Source organism: Cynocephalus volans, chromosome 10, assembly GCF_027409185.1.
Source record: "Cynocephalus volans isolate mCynVol1 chromosome 10, mCynVol1.pri, whole genome shotgun sequence".
In the NCBI taxonomy this organism is placed as follows: domain Eukaryota; kingdom Metazoa; phylum Chordata; class Mammalia; order Dermoptera; family Cynocephalidae; genus Cynocephalus; species Cynocephalus volans.
In genome coordinates, this window is record NC_084469.1 from 88,209,476 (window position 1) to 88,225,833 (window position 16,358).

At 41.8% G+C, this 16,358-nt stretch overlaps 1 protein-coding gene across 1 annotated transcript in view; it reads left to right on the forward strand.

The window, feature by feature from the left end:
- Positions 1 to 16,358, forward strand: part of TDRD12 (tudor domain containing 12) — an 84,374-nt gene that overhangs the window by 14,082 nt on the left and 53,934 nt on the right. The window contains exons 7-8 of the mRNA XM_063109930.1: positions 15,165 to 15,354; positions 15,913 to 16,005. Coding sequence (XP_062966000.1) covers positions 15,165 to 15,354; positions 15,913 to 16,005 — 283 coding nt within the window. The remainder of the gene's footprint in view (positions 1 to 15,164; positions 15,355 to 15,912; positions 16,006 to 16,358) is intronic.

The window sequence follows — 16,358 nt, forward strand, 5'->3', positions numbered from 1 at the left end:
ATTTCCTGCTTGATTTCTTCTTGGACCCATATGTCATTAAGTAGAATGCTGTTTAATTTCCATGTGTTTATATAGTATCCAGAATTTCATTTGTTATTGATTTCTAATTTTAATCCATTGTGGTCTGAGAAAATACATGGGATAATTCCAATATTTTTGAATTTGTTGAGACTTGATTTGTGACCTAATATGTGATCTATCCTGGAGAATGATCCATGTGCTGAGGAGAAGAATGAATATTCTGAGGTTGTTGGATGGAATGTTCTGTAGATATCTGCCAAGTCCAATTGGTCCAGAGTATTGTTTAGATCTTGTGCTTCTCTGCTGATTCTTTGCCTAGATGATCTGTCCAATATTGACAGTGGGGTGTTCAGGTCCCCTGCTATTAAGGTATTAGTGTCTATTTCCTTCTTTAGGTCTTATAGAGTTTGTTTTATAAATCTGGCTGCTCCAACATTGGGTGCATACATATTTATGATTGTTATGTCTTCTTGATGGATCAGTCCTTTTATCATTACATAGTGTCCCTCATTGTCTCTTTTTATGATTTTTAGTTTAAAGTCTATTTTGTCAGATATAAGAATAGCTACTCCAGCTTGTTTTTCTTTTCTGTTTGCATGGTAAATCTTTTTCCATCCTTTCACTCTTAGTCTATGTGAGTCTTTATGGGTGAGGTGGGTCTCTTGAAGGCAGCATATAGTTGGATCCTCCTTTTTAATCCAGTCAGCCAGTCTGTGTCTTTTGATTGGGGAATTTAAGCCTTTTACATTAAGAGTTGTTATTGAAAAGTGTTGATTTATTCCTAACATTTTATTGATTATTGTTTGGTTGTCTTAGGTGTCTTTTGTTCCTTGCTTTCTGATTTACTGTTTGTGTTCTGTGTTTGTTGGTTCCTTGGGTTGTAGATAGCCTTTTTGTTTGTTTGTTTTCTCTTCATGAATGCCATTTTTATTATACTAGTGGGTTTTGATTTTTCTTGGGTTTTTATGGCAGTGGTAGTTATTTTTCAGGAACCAAACCCAGTACTCCCTTGAGAATTTCTTGTAAGGGTGGTCGTTTGGTAGTGAACTCCTGCAGTTTTTGTTTGTCTGAGAAATATACTATTTGCCCTTCATTTTGGAAGGATAGCCTTGCAGGGTAGAATATTCTTGGCTGACAATCTCTGTCTTTTAGTATTTTGAATATATCATCCCATTCCTTTCTGGCTTTTAGGGTTTGTGATGAAAAGTCTGATGTTAGCCTGATTGGGGCTCCATTATAGGTGATTTGACACTTCTCTCTTGCAGCTCTTAAGATTCTCTCTTTGTCTTTGAGTTTTGCCAATTTGACTATAACATGTTTTGGAGAAGACCTTTTTGGGTTGAATATGTTTGGAGATCGTTGAGCTTCCTGGATCTGAAGATCTGTGATTTTTCCTATACCTGGGAAGTGTTCTGCCAATATTTTGTTGAATATGTTTTCAATGCAATGTCCTTTTTCCTCCCCTTCTGGAATACCCATGACTTGGATATTTGAGCGCTTAAGGTTGTCTGATATCTCTCTCAGATTTTCTTCAATGCCTTTGATTCTTTTTTCTTTTTTCTTTTTTTTTTATCTGCTTGTGTTATTTCAAACAGCCCATCTTCAAGTTCAGAGATTCTCTCTGCAACTTCTGCAAGCCTGCTGGTTAAACTCTCCGTTGTGTTTTTTATTTCGCTGAATAACTTCTTCAGTTCGGCAAGTTCTGCTACATTTTTTTTCAGGGCATTCATTTCCTTGTACATTTCCTCTTTCAGGTCCTGTATACTTTTCCTCATTTCATCATGATGTCTAGCTGAGTTTTCTTGTATCTCATTCAGTTTCCTTAGAATTATCACTCGAAATTCCTTGTCAGTCATTTTAAGGGCTTCTTTTTCTATAGGATCTAGAGCTTGAGAGTTATTATTCTTTGGTGGTGTACTTTCTTGATTTTTCATATTTCTGGTATCTTTTCTTTTATGTTTATTCATTGTGGCAGGGGTTTTCACAGTCCACAGGTTTGACACTATTGACTGACTAAGATGTGGTTGTGGCTGCCAATTTGGTATGGCTACCTCAGTGACTACTCAGTTGGCCACTAGTGCCTTGTATGTGTTGTTGCCTTGAGTCTTGGGCCTCTCCAGGGAGCCACCTCTCTGGTCAGCTTGGACTCTGCCAGGCTGCTGGATCACGGGGCGGTACCACAGCGTGTGTGGTCTCTGCTGAGCTTCCACCTCCCGTGCTGGACTTCTCCCTGTTCCGTGCGCTCTGGCCCGGGCTGCTGGGATGTGCTAAGGCACCACAGAGTGTGTGGTCTCTGCAGAGCTTCTCCTTCCCCTGCAGGATGCCTCCCTGCTCTGTGTGCGCTAGGCTGAGCTTGGGGTGGAGCCAGGTGGCGGCGGTGAAGCCTACCCGCTGCTGGATTGCACGGCAGCCGCCCCCCCACATGGTGCGTGGACTCTACAGAGCTTCTATCTCCCTTGCTGGACGACTCTGTGCTCTGTATGCATTGGGCCGGGCTGCTGGATCACGCGGCAGCAGTGTGGTCCCCGTGGACTTCCCGGCTCCCCTGCCAGACATCTCCCTGCTCCAAGCACACTAGGCCGGGCTGGGAATGGAGCCGGGTGCCTGCGGTGAATCCTACCTGCTGGATCACGCAGTGGCGGCCCCACAGGGTGTGTGGATTCTGCAGAGCCTCCGCCTCCCCTGCCGGCCATCTCCCTACTCTGTGCGCACTGGGCTGGGCTGGGAATGGAGCCAGGTGGCGGCAGTGAAGCCTATTTGCCGGATTGTGCGACGGCGGCCCTGCAGGGCATGTGGTCTCTGCAGAGCTTCTGCCTCCCCCGCTGGACGTCTCCCTATTCCATATGCACTTGATGTTATGTTTTTATAGTTTAAATCGGTTGATTTGTGGGAGAGAGTGATGCTAGGGACCGTCTATTCCGCCATCTTGACTGGAAGAAGGTGAAGGGTTTTGATCCTATGTGGATTCTGTGTTACTTCATGCCAAAATTACTCTCAGATAATGGTAAGCATCTGACCTTGGGAAACTCTGGTATTGAGCACAGGCCTTGGGGACTGGAGATGTGGAATCTAATTCTTCCTTACTGTGGTCTCACTAGAAGTCGCCTTCCCTCTTGACCACTCAGTCCAGTTTACCAGACCCAAAAAGCCGCTTCCTGGCTTGTCCCTGCTTCCCAAAGTGTGACCTTCTTCCAGGTTTTCCTTTTGAAATTAATAAGTATCTTATGGGGAGATACTTTGAGGTTGTGCAAATAACCATCACTGATTCTTGCCTGGAAAGATGTTTGCCTATTTCTGTCATTCCTTCTGCATTTTTAATTGGAATTTTACTATACAGAACAGTCCCTCCCCCCATTTATTAATTTATTCAACAACTTTTATTAGTATGGACGTTTGGATATTTACTGTATTTGGGGGATTATAATCCATTATTATCATTATTGTCTTGCTAACAATGCCTCAGATTTTGGCCATTAGGAGCTTCTTCAAAGTGGCTAATATATCTGTTCAATATGTCCCATCATTGTTTGGGTGCTTCTTACTTTCTAGTGGCACAAGATGCTCCAGGATCATTTTGTCATTTTCTGGCTCCAGCCCTAGAATCAACCACTTCTCCAAGAAGCCCTGGTTCCTTTTATTGAAGAATGATATTTAGATATAAAGATGAGGACACTAGGTATGCATGTTGGTGTTTCGTTGGGGGAGTCAGAAGGCAATGGTGATGAGTAGGAGTGCTAATGAGTAGGAGTGCTATGTTGGTTAAGAGGATCAATACTAGTTTGATTATTCTTTTCTGGGCTATGACCAGACCTGATTGATTGGAAGTCAGTTGTACTAGCTAATACTCAAAGAATAGGATCCTCATCAATAAATGGAGATGTATTGGAATAGTCAGACTACGTCTATGAAGTGTCAATATCAGGCTGCGGCTTCAAAGCCAAAATGGTGTTTGGATGTGAAGTGAAATTTTAGTTGGCATAGAAGGCAGAGAGTGAGGAGGGTGGATCCAATGATTACATGATGGCCATGGAAGCCCATTGCCATGAAGAATGTTGATCCGTATACAGCGTTGGAAATGGTGAAAGATGTTTCAAGGTACTCTGAGATTTGGAGGAGTGTGAAGTAAATACCTAGGGAGATTGTGATGAAGAGGGCTTGGAGTATGTGTTTGCGGCTTCCTTCCATGAGGCTGTGGTGGGCCCAGGTAATGGACACTCCAGAGGCCAATAGGACTAATGTGTTGAGTAGCGGGACTTCTATAGAGTTGAGGGGGTCGATACCTGCAGGTGGTCAGCAGCCTCCTAGGTCGGGGGTAGGGGCCAGGCTTGAGTGATAGAAGGCTCAGAAGAACCTGGTGAAGAAGAAAACTTTGGATATAATAAATAGGATTATTCCGTATTGCAGTCCTGTTTGGACAATGGTTGTATGGTGGCCCTGGAAGGTACTCTCTCACACTACATCTCATCATCATTGGTAGATGGTTAGTAGGTTGGTTAGTAGGCCTAGAGTTAGTAGAATGTTAGAATTGAAGTGGATATTGTTAGGCCACATGCTATGAGTAGGGTGGATAGGGCTCCCTTGAGTAGGCGTGGGTCTGATGAGTCATTAGGTGGTGTCATGTAGTAGAAGCTTACTAGGAGAGTAAATACGTAGGCTTGAATTAGAGCTACAGCAAGTTAAAGAGTGGTGAGTAGGATGAGGAGGGTGAAGGTGGTTGAGGCCATTAGGGGGCTTAGGGTTGTTAGTGCTAGCGTGGCGCTTCCAATGAAATGTATAAGTAAATGGCCGGCTGTGATGTTGGCTGTTAATCATACAGCCAGGGCTATGGGCTGGATGAAGAGGCTGATGGTTTTGATGATTACGAGTATCGGGATAAGGGGGGTGGGTGTACCTTGGGGTTGAAAGTGGGCTAGGGATTCTTTTGTTTTGTGGCAGAGACCCAAGATTACTGCTCTGGCTCACAGGGGGATTGCTATACCTAGGTTTAGGGACAGTTGGGTGGTTGGTGTAAATGAGTGGGGTAGTAGACCTAGTAGATTTCTTGAACCAATAAATAGGATTAGTGAGATTAGTATTAGGGATCATGCTTATCCCTTGGTGTTGTGAATTGCTCTCAGTTGTTTTAGGATGAGTTGGACTAACCATATTTATAGAGAGGTTAAGCGATTGTTGATGAGGCGAGAGGGGAAGGGATATATTGCGTTGGGTAGGAGGATAATGAGGGTTACGATGGGTATTCCTATTAGTGTGGGGGTAATGAAAGAGGTGAATAGATTTTCGTTCATTTTTTTTCTCAGGGGTTTGTGTTTTGATACCTTAGTAGTTTTTTCTGTGGGACTAGAGGGGTAGGTGAATTTTGAGAATTTTAGTTGAAGTATGATGAAGAGTGTCAGGATTATAGATATAATGGTGGTAAGTCATGTTGAGGTATCCAGTTGTGGCATTTCATCTTAGGAAGGTTGGTATTTCCATTCTTTAACTTAAAAGGTTAACGCTATTTAGCTTCACAGTGTGCTTATAGTGTTGAGGTCGATCAGTCCTCAAAGTATTTGAGTGGGACAAGTTCAAGCATGATGGACATGAAGCTGTGATTTGAGCCACAGATTTCCGAGCATCATCCGTAGAATAGTCCCAGTCGTGTGGCTGTTAGGGTCATTTGATTCAGGCGTCCTGGGACTGCATCTGTTTTCAGGTCTAGTGAGGGTACGGTTCATGAGTGTAGTATGTCTTCAGATGAGATTAGCATGTGAATTGGGATTTCTATTGGGAGTACTGTTCAGTTATCTACCTCTAGGAGTTGGAGTTCTCCTGGTTTCAAGTCGGGGGTGGGAATTTTGTATGAGTCAAAGTTTAGGTGTGCGTAAAATATGTATTCGTAACTTCAGTATCATTGGTGGCCCATGGTCTTGACGGTTAGGAGAGGATTGTTGACTTCATCTGTTATATATAGGATTCGTAGTGATGGGAGGGCAATCGAGATTAGGATAATGGCGGGTAGAATTGTTCATACGGTTTCTAATTCTTGAGCGTCTATAGTGCTTGTGTGAGTGAGTTTTGTGGTTGATATTAAGGAGATAATGTAGAGGACTAAGGAGCTGATTAGGAACACAATTATGAGAGTGTGGTCATAGAAGTACAATAGTTCTTCTATAATAGGGGAAGTGGCATCTTGGAGTCCTACTTGCAATGGGTATGCCATAAAGATATAAAGGATTTAAGCCTATAAGTTAACTTTGACAAAGTTATGTAATGTTTTTACTAATATCTAACTTGTAGGGAAGTCATAGAGGTTATGGGATTGGCTTGAAACCATTCTTGGGGGGTTCGATTCCTCCCTTTCTCGTTGGGTTTTGCATATGCTGGCTCTTCAACTGTGTGGGGGGCAGGAGGGCAGCTGTGTAGTCACTCTAGATTTGTGGTGGGGAGTTCTATGGTTAAAACCTCTCGTTTTGAGGTGAAGGCTTCTCATGTCATGAAGATCATTAGTATGACTGCTGTTAGGGAGATGAATGATCCTATGGATGACACCATATTTCATATGGTGTATGCGTCGGGGTAGTCGGAATATTGTTGTGGTATTCCCGATAGACGGAGGAAATGTTGTGAGAAGAATTTTAGGTTCACACCCACGAATATGACTGTGAAATGAATTTTGGCTCAAGTGGTGTTAAGAGTATATCCTGAAAATAGGGGGAGTCAGTGGATGAAGCCTCCTGTAATGGAGAACACTGCCCTTATAGATAGTACATCGTGGAAATGTGCTACTACATAGTACGTGTCGTGGAGTATAATGTCTAGTGATGAGTTAGCTAGTACAATCCCTGTTAGACCTCCCATTGTAAATAGGAAGATGAAACCTAGAGCTCATAACATAGCGGGAGACCATTTGATGTTACCTCCATGCAGTGTGGCTAGTCAGCTGAATACTTTCACGCTTGTAGGAATTGTGATGATTATGGTGGCTGATGTAAAGTGTGCCCGGGTGTCTACATCTATTCCTACTGTAAACATATGGTGGATCCAGACGATGAAGCCCGAGAAGCCAATGGATATTATAGCTCAAGCTCTTCCTATATATCCGAATGGCTCTTTTTTACCTGAATAATAGGTTATGATATGGGAGATTATTCTGAAGCCGGGGAGAATGAGAATGTAAACCTCGGGTTGTCCGAAGAATCAGAATAGGTGTTGGTACAGGATAGGGTCTCCTCCCCCTGCAGGGTCGAAGAATGTAGTGTTTAGGTTTCGGTCTGTCAACAGCATGGTAATGCCGGCAGCTAGGACAGGAAGGGAGAGGAGTAGGAGGATGGCTGGGATTAGTACTGACCACACAGATGGGGGGTTTGATAATGAGATATTGCTGGTGGTTTTATGTTGATAATGGTAGTGGTGAAGTTAATTGCCCCTAGCATAGAGGAGATACCCGCCAGGTGTAGGGAAAAAATCGTAAGATCTACAGAGGCTCCGGCATGGGCTAGGTTTCCAGCTAGGGGTGGATAGATGGTCCAGCCTGTCCCAGTGCCAGCCTCTCCTACTGATGAGGCAAGTAGGAGCAGGAATGACGGGGGGAGAAGTCAGAAACTTATGTTGTTTATCTGAGGGAACACTATGTCTGGGGCTCCCTTTCTGAGGGGAACTAGCCAGTGGCTGAAGCCCCCGATCATAATGGGTATGACCATGAAGAAGATCATCACAAATGCATGGGCGGTCACGATGACGTTGTAGATCTGGTCGTCGCCTAGGAGGGTTCCGGGCTGGCCGAGTTCAGCTCGAATAAGGAGGCTTAAGGCTGTTCCTCCTATTCCAGCTCAGGTGCTGAATAGAAGATAAAGTGTGCCGATGTCTTTATGGTTTGTTGAGAATAATCAATGGTTAATGAACATGGGTATAGGATGAAGTGGCTGAGTAGGCATTAGACTGTAAATCTAAGCACAGGGGGTTAGTCCTCTCTTCATCAAGTCTTGAGGTGATCTATCACGTTGAATTGCAAATTCAGAAGAGCAGCTTCAGCTCTGCCAGGGCTTCTCCCGCCTTTTTTTCCTGGAGGCAGGAGAAGTAGATTGAAGCTAGTTGTTTAGGGTAATTAGCTGTTAACTAATTTTTCGTGGGGTTGGAGCCCATCAGTCTAGTAAGGGTTTAGCTTAATTAAAGTGACTGGTTTGCATTCAGTTGATGTAGGGTAAAGTCTTGTAGTCCTTAGGTCAGAAATTAAGTGGGAATACTTGCTTACGGCTTCGAAGGCTCTCGGTCTTTTTAACCTAAATTTCTAGTTTAAGATAGGGGATATTAGGGTGAGGGGAAGGAGGAGTGTTGATAGAATTGCTAGTGTTGGTAGGAGAAGTGTTCATTTTGTGTTTTCAATTTGCCATTTCGTCTTTGTATTATTGGTTACTGGAAATATGGTGAGGGCTGTGGAGTAGATCACTCGTATGTAGAAATATAGGTTGAGTAGTGCTCCGATGGTTATAAATATGGGTAAGGCAATGTTACTATTTTTTATTATTTTTTGGATAATAAGTCATTTAGGCAGGAACCCCGTTAGTGGGGGGAGTCCGCCTAGTGACGGTAAGGTTAGGAGGATTGTGGGGGTAATTAGTGGCGTTTTGTTTCATAGGAGTGTTAGGGAGGAGGTCGTGTGGTTAGCGTTGAGGTTGAGTTTGATGAAGATGGTGAGTGTAAGTACGATGTAAATTAGTAGGCTGAGGATCACAATTGAGGGGTTGTAGGTGAGGTTGGCTGTTATTCAGCCTATGTGTGAGACTGATGAGTAGACTATGATTTTTCGTAGCTGTGTTTGGTTAAGTCCTCCTCACCCTCCTACTAGGATGGATAGGGTGGCAGCGGTCAGGGTGATGTGGGGGTTAAGTAGTGGTGCAACTTGGAATATAATTGAGATGGGGGCCAGTTTCTGTCATGTCAGTAGGATTATGCCCGACGTTAGAGGGACCCCTTGTGTAACTTCTGGGACTCAGAAGTGAAAGGGGGATAGGCCTAGTTTTATAATTAACGCTAGTGTTAGTAGTGAGGCTGTTAAGGGGTTGTTCATGTTTATGGCTGTTCATTGTCCCAAGCTTGCTGTATTGATCATGAAGGCCATTATTAGGAGTATGGATGCTGTTGCTTGTGTGAGGAAATATTTGGGGGCTGCTTCTGTGGATCGTGGGTTTGTTTTTTTTGTCAGGATTGGGATGAAGGCAAGTGTATTTATTTCTAGACCAGCTCAGATTGTTAGTCAGTCAGAGCCTAGTATTGTGAGTATGGTGCCTGTGAGTAGGGTTATGAGAATGATGGAGAAGGTTATGGGGTTAATTAGTACAGGAAGGATGTGAACCAACATTTTCAGGGTATGGTCCCGATAGCTTGTTTAGCTGACCTTACTGTAGAATGTGGTGTAATAGGTAGCACGGAGAGTTTTGAGTTCTTAAGAGTGGGTTCAATTCCCATAATTCTAGAAACAAGGGGGTTCAGACCTCTATTATTTACTCTATCAGAGTAACTCTTTTGTCAGACATGTTTCTTAGGTTTGAGGGGGGGATGCCTGATAGTAGGATGGGTATTGAAATGTGTCATATGCACAGGGCCGGTGTTAGTGGGAGGAAACTTTTTCACAGGAGGTGTATTAGTTGATCATATCGGAATCGTGGGTAGGAGGCTCGGATTCATAGGAACAGAGCCGTTAGGAGCAGGGGTTTGGTGGTGAAGTTTACTGTGAAAGTCTCTGGTGTGGAGGCGTCGTAGAATGTTCCCAGGAAGATGATAGTGGTGAGGGAGTTTGTTAGGATGATGTTGATGTATTCGGCTATAAAGAACAGGGTGAAGGAACCTGTGGGGTATTCAATGTTGAATCCTGATACAAGTTCTGATTTGCCCTCTGTTAGGTCAAATGGGCCTCGGTTGGTTTCTGCTAGTGTTGAAATAAATCATATTATGGATAGTGGTCATGATGGGATGATTAATCATATGAATTCCTGGGTGGTGATGAGAGTTGGTAGGGCGTAGGATCCATTCATAAGTAGAACTGCTACAAGAATGATGACTAAGGTGACTTCATATGAGATTGTCTGGGCTGCTGCTCATAGGGCTCCAATTAGGGCATATTTTGAGTTTGAGGCTCATCCTGATCAGAGGATCGAGTGGACGGCTAGGCTCGAGGTGGCTAGAATGACTAGTATTCCTATGTTTAAACTGGCTAGGGGGTGGGGCACTGGTAGTGGGAGTCATATGGTGAGTGCTAGGGTAAGAGCTATGCAGGTGCTGTCATAAATAGGAAGGTGGTTGATGTTAGTGGTCAGAGTGGTTCTTTGGTAAATAACTTTACTGTGTCAGTGAAGGGTTGGAGAAGACCAAAGGGGCCGACGACGTTAGGTCCCTTGCAGAGCTGTATATAGCCGAGTGTTTTTCGTTCTACAAGGGTGAGAAATGCTATTGCGAGTATGATAGGGATAATGAGTAGACGTGTGTTAATGGCGGGGATGGTGTTAGGAAGAGGAGTTGAACCTCTGGTTATAAAGTCTTAAGCTTTACGCAATTACCGGGCTCTGCCATTCTAAGAAGCCCTGCCCTTGGGCGGGGCGTGTAGGGATGAGTTGAGTTGAGATTATATCATTCATTGGGGTTGAAGGCGCTTTTAGAAGTGGGCCTTATTTCTCTTGTCCTTTTGTACTGGGAGAAATGCAGTAATAGATAGAAACCAACCTGGATTGCTCCGGTCTGAACTCAGATCACGTAGGACTTTAATCGTTGAACAAAGAAACCTTTAATAGCAGCTGCACCATTGGGATGTCCTGATCCAACATCGAGGTTGTAAACTCTATTGTCAATAGGGACTCTAGAATAGAATTGCGCTGTTATCCCTAGGGTAACTTGTTCCGTTGATCAAATTGTTTTGGGTCAATTGATGGTTGTGTTGATTGAACTAGTTGGTTTAAGCCATAGTCATTCGGAGATTTTCTTTTACTCCGAGGTCACCCCAACCAAAATTTCTAGCTCAGAAGGCTTTGTTGTTGTGCCTGAGTTAGGTTTATATTGTTTTGCTTGCCAGTTAATTAAAGCTCCATAGGGTCTTCTCGTCTTACTTTTGTATACCCGCCTCTTCACGGGGAGGTCAATTTCACTGTTCAGAAGCACGAGACAGTAAAACCCTCGTGTGGCCTTTCATAAAAGTTCCTAATTAAGGAACAAATGATTATGCTACCTTTGCACGGTCAGGATACTGTGGCCGTTGAACTGTGTCACTGGGCGGGCAATGCCTCTAATACTTGTAATGCTAGAGGTGATGTTTTTGGTAAACAGGCGGGGTTTATAGTTGCTGAGTTCCTTCTGCTTCTTTTAGTCTTTCCTTTGTGCATGCCTATGTTGGGTTAACAATTGAAGGAATAAGTAGATTCTGGTTGGACAGTTTTTATTGTATTGTTAACTATCAGTGGGCATCTGGTCTGATATAGCCTTATGCAGGGAGAATGGAGTTCTTGTTACTCATATTAACAGTATCTCTTCTGTGTAAGAATAGATTGGTCCGGTTTGGTTTTAGGAGTTTGGTGCATATGGTAGGAATTAAGTCTTTGTGGTTGTTGAGCTTGAACACTTTCTTAATTGGTGGCTGCTCTTAGGCCAACAATGGATGGTTCATGGCTTACTCTCTATTAGGGACTGAGTCCCGTGTCTAAAGGGCTGTACCTCTTTAGACTAGCATTTAAATTTACCTTTGGAGTAGTAGGTTCTTTAGGTAAATTTAAAGTTGAACTGAAATTCTGTACTGGACAACCAGCCATCACCAGGCTTGGTTGGCTTTTCACCTCTACTCATAGGTCTTCTCACTATTTTGCTACATAGATGAGTTTGTCCTTGTGACTGCCTGTGAGTAGCTCCTCTGGCTTAGGGGTTTTTGGCTAAAGTTCTCTTTGTCAAGATTATTCTAGTTAACTCATTATGCGAAAGGTACAAGGGGGAAGCTTTGCTATTTGGTACTGGAGCTTATTCTTTCATCTTTCCCTTGCGGTACTGTCTCTATAGCACCTATGGATAATTTCTATCTCCTATACTTTTATTTTTTTATTTTTATTTTTTGTCTTTTTCGTGACCGGTAAGGGGATCGCAACCCTTGTTGTCGCCTGCACCGCGCTCAGCCAGTGAGCGCACCGGTATCTCTTATACTTTTAAGAGTGCTTAAATGGTTTGATTTGAGAGTTAGATTATTTTTTCATGTTTGGGTTGTTTGGGCTAGGGCTGGTTCAAAGTGGTCAGTCGGTGTGAAATCTTCCGGGTGTAGGCCGGATGCTTTGGGTTAAGCTACACTTTGGTGTGTCCAAGTACACTTTCTAGTACACTTACCTTGTTACGATTTGTCTCCTCTAGGTTTGTTGGTGGCAGCTCTGGTAGAGATTTTGTCTGCAGTGGTATTCGAGGAGGGTGACGGGTGGTGTGTGCATGCTTCTTGGCCTTTTTCAATTAAGCTCTTTATTCTTGGTTTACTACTAAATCCTCCTTTGGCCTTCAGTTTTCACGGAGGCTGTCGTGGGTAGGTTGTTCTGGATCAGAAAATGTAGTCCATTTCTTCCATCTCATGGGCTGCACCTCGACCTAACGTTTTTATGTAGATTTTTGTGCTTACTTTTTGTGCCTTGGAAGGGTTTGCTGAAGATGGCGGTATACAGGCTGACTTGGCAAGGGATGGTGAGGTATACAAGGGTTTATCGATTATAGAACAGACTCCTCTAGGGGGATGTGAAGCACCGCCAAGTCCTTTGAGTTTTGAGCTATTGCTGGTAGTACTCTGGCAAGCGGCTCTGTTTGGTTAGCCGCCTGGGTTTATGGCTTGGCATAGTGGGATGTCTAATCCCAGTTTGGGCCCCAGCTGTCGTGTGTTCAGGTTGTTGTAAAGTTACTTTCATGGTTTATTTTGTCCTCGGCCATGGCTTTTTACAGTATGGATGAGGTTTAACTTTATTTGTTGTTTGTACTCTTAAACACGCTTTACGCTGAGTTTTATTTGTTCGGATTAATCATATGACCACGGTGGCTGGCACGAAATTTACCAATCCTAGATTAGCGTAACTTAGTCAAACTTTTGTTCATTGCTAAATTTTTATCACTGCTGTATCCCGTGAGGGTGTGGCTAGGTGAGGCGTCATGAGCTGCCTGATTGGAACCCAGTAGGGGTGTCATTGATTGTAGGTCCTCTCAGCAGAGTGAGGAAATATATGTATGTACACTAACCCATGTGCACACACAATCTGTATTTATTTCTATATCTATCCATCTGTATGAAAATTAAGACTTCTAGTTCCTCTAATTTCAATGCAGTACTGCAGGGTTCATTCTCACCCTCCTCTTTCCTTATTCTTAATACCTTTCTCCAATAATGAGAAACGTGGTCTTGTTAGACACAGTGTATGAGGGTACTTTAAAAAGTTCATGGAAAGATTTGTACTGACTTTTAATTCTATTTTTCCACAAATTTTCTGAAGTACCCTCGTACTTATTTGATTAATCATAGTATTCACATAGAGTAATTTCAGAATTGCTAACCCACATTAGAGTGTAGTGCTGATAATACCAAGGTCCAGGGTTCAATCTCTGTAGTGGCCAGCTACCAAAAAAATAAAAATAAAAGTGCTAACCCACATTCCTGTGAAAAAGAAATTTTTCTTTAGCCTTACATCATACAGCCAAAATACTGTTTTCCAAAGCTACTTGGGTTAGTTTTTTCCTCCCCTCTCTTCAGTGTGATTATATTATTCTTGTTTAATAAGGTTCATTTTTTACTGTTTGTATTGCATTTTGGGTTCCCCACATCCTGGTTGACTTCACCTGTGACTGTTCATTGCTTATTTTTCACCTTGCTCATTTTTCACCAAAATGTTGGCTATAGTACCAATCTTGTAAAATGTCTTCTTAAAAATAAATTCTTTATTAATTTGCTTTCTACTTGCTTTTCAAAAGTAGGTCTAACAGTGTAGGTTATATACTGAAGATGACTTGCTCTTACTTCAAGCTGGTGAAGTGTGGAAGGCAGGGAAGCCCAAGCTCAGCTGAGAGACAACTTATTATGAATTCATGAGGTCATAATTTCCACAAAAAGAAAATTAGGCCCACAGTCTTTTTTTTTCCTGCTTCCCAAGGGTGCATGAGGATATATCCCAGGTTATTTTCTTTTTTGGCATGGCTTCTTTAGTTCAGCAAAATTATTTTAAGATACATCCATGTTGCTACATATATCAATGCTCGTTCCTTTTATTGTCAAGGCCTCCTCCGTTGTATGGATATACTACAGTGTATTTATTTATTCACTTGTCGATGGACATTTGGGTTGTGGCCAATTTGGGCTACTATAAATATTCATGTACAAGTCTTCCTGTGGACCTCTGCTTTCATTTTTCTTTAGTAAATATCTAGGAGTCAAATTCTGGATGATACTGTAGGTATTAAGAAACCGCCAAATTGTTTTCCAAAGGGGTTGATCATTTTGCACTCCCTTCAGCAGCGTGTGAGAGTTCTAATTCCTCCGCATCCTCTTCAACACTTGTATGATCATTCTGATGGGTATAGTGGTATATGGATGTAGTGGTATCTCACTGTGGTTTAAATTTGCATTTCCCTAATGGCTAATGTTTTATATGCTTATTACCAATCCATATGTCTTCTTTGATGAAGTATTCATTCAGCTATTTTGCCCATTTTTAAATTGGGTTGTTTTCGTTTTATTGAGTTTTGAGAGTTTTTTATGTATTCTGGGTACATGTCCATCCAGATACTTGATTTTAAAATATTTTTGCCTCATCTCTTCCTTTGCTTTTGAATAGCAGAAATTTTAGATTTTGATAAAATCTAATTTATCAGTTTTTCCTTTTATGGTTAGTGTTTTGTCTTTGTCCTCCCACCAGATCTTTGTCTGGCCAGGTTGTGTCAGCTCTGCAGTGCCTTCAAGAAGGTATTTCTGATATTTCATACAGATCCTTGCTGTTTTTCTCATTGTGAGGGTTGGTGAGAAGTATTTAATTCGTCATTACTAGAGCAGAGGTCAAGGGATCTATTTCTATCAACTTATGTTCTAGAAAATAATTTTTCTGAAGATTGAAATTTGGAGTTAAGTTTGGAATATTTTCAATCATTTGACTCTACTTGAAATGTTTAAAATTTTACAGGTTTGTGTTAATGATGATCTGGTTGCAAAGAACTTCGCTTGTTATATATCACCCACAGAGAATAAAAACCTTGATTCTTTAGAGAAACCAAGATTGAGTATAAAGTCAGCATCCTTCTCCAGTACACTGAATCCAGCACTGACTCTTTGGCCAATGTTTCTGCAAGGAAAAGATTTTCAAGAAATGAAAAGTGAGTGGATTCTCTCCAATATATTTTTCCTTTAAATTGTTTTATTTTTCAACTTAGTGTATTGATATAAGTGGTTGTACAGACTTTTCCCCACATGGAGAAAGAGATGTGTGGCCTTTGTGTTTAATATTTAAGGTTCAATCGTGGTTAGGTCCTAAAGCCAATACAACTGTCTTCGTGATGCCAGGAAAAAACTATTCTCAAGTTCTTGTTAACATTGAGTTGTGTTTTTAGAAGTCCAGATGTTTGTACTTCAGAGATAATAAATAAGACAAGGTTTTGAATATTTATAGAGTTTTTGATACTTTTAAAAAGAGCTATTTATTGCAAATGACCCTTAGGATAAAAATATGAGAAGAGTTAGACATTGACCATGGAAACAATTTTAATTGTTTCTCTCTACGTTCAGTATTTAGTCCTCTCATACTGCTCCCCTCTAGGTAGGTCTCCTATAACCTTACAGCAAAGGCAAGAGCAGAAGCAGTATACCAACGAATTCTCATTTTTACTTTGATTTTTATTTCATGCTTTAGTCCTGAAATTTATTCTTTCTGTCAGATTCACAGGGTTTAAATTTTCTGGCACAATCTCTCCAGCATACATGGTGCAAGGGTGTTGTTGGTGACTTAGGGCCGACTGCTACAGTACTGGGTGAGTTATACTAGTTTGATTTATTTCATAGGCAGCATAATAAAAGAATACTCTTAACTATCTAAAGATTATAAAGGTTGTTTAGAAGGTCTATAGTAATTCTTTCTCTTTTTCTTAATTTAATGTAACCAATTTATGATGTAGATTCTGACAGAGATAATTTTCCATGCAGTCCATACTCAGAGATTTTACTCTAATGTAAAGAACATAACAGGCACCTGTTTATATGTAGGACTAATTTATGCCAGCCCCGCCATAGACCAGTGATTATTGTTTGTCTGCAGAGTATCCATGTGCATTTATAGTTGATTTCTATTTTAAGTAATTGGTTGCATAAAAATAAGGAAGACATA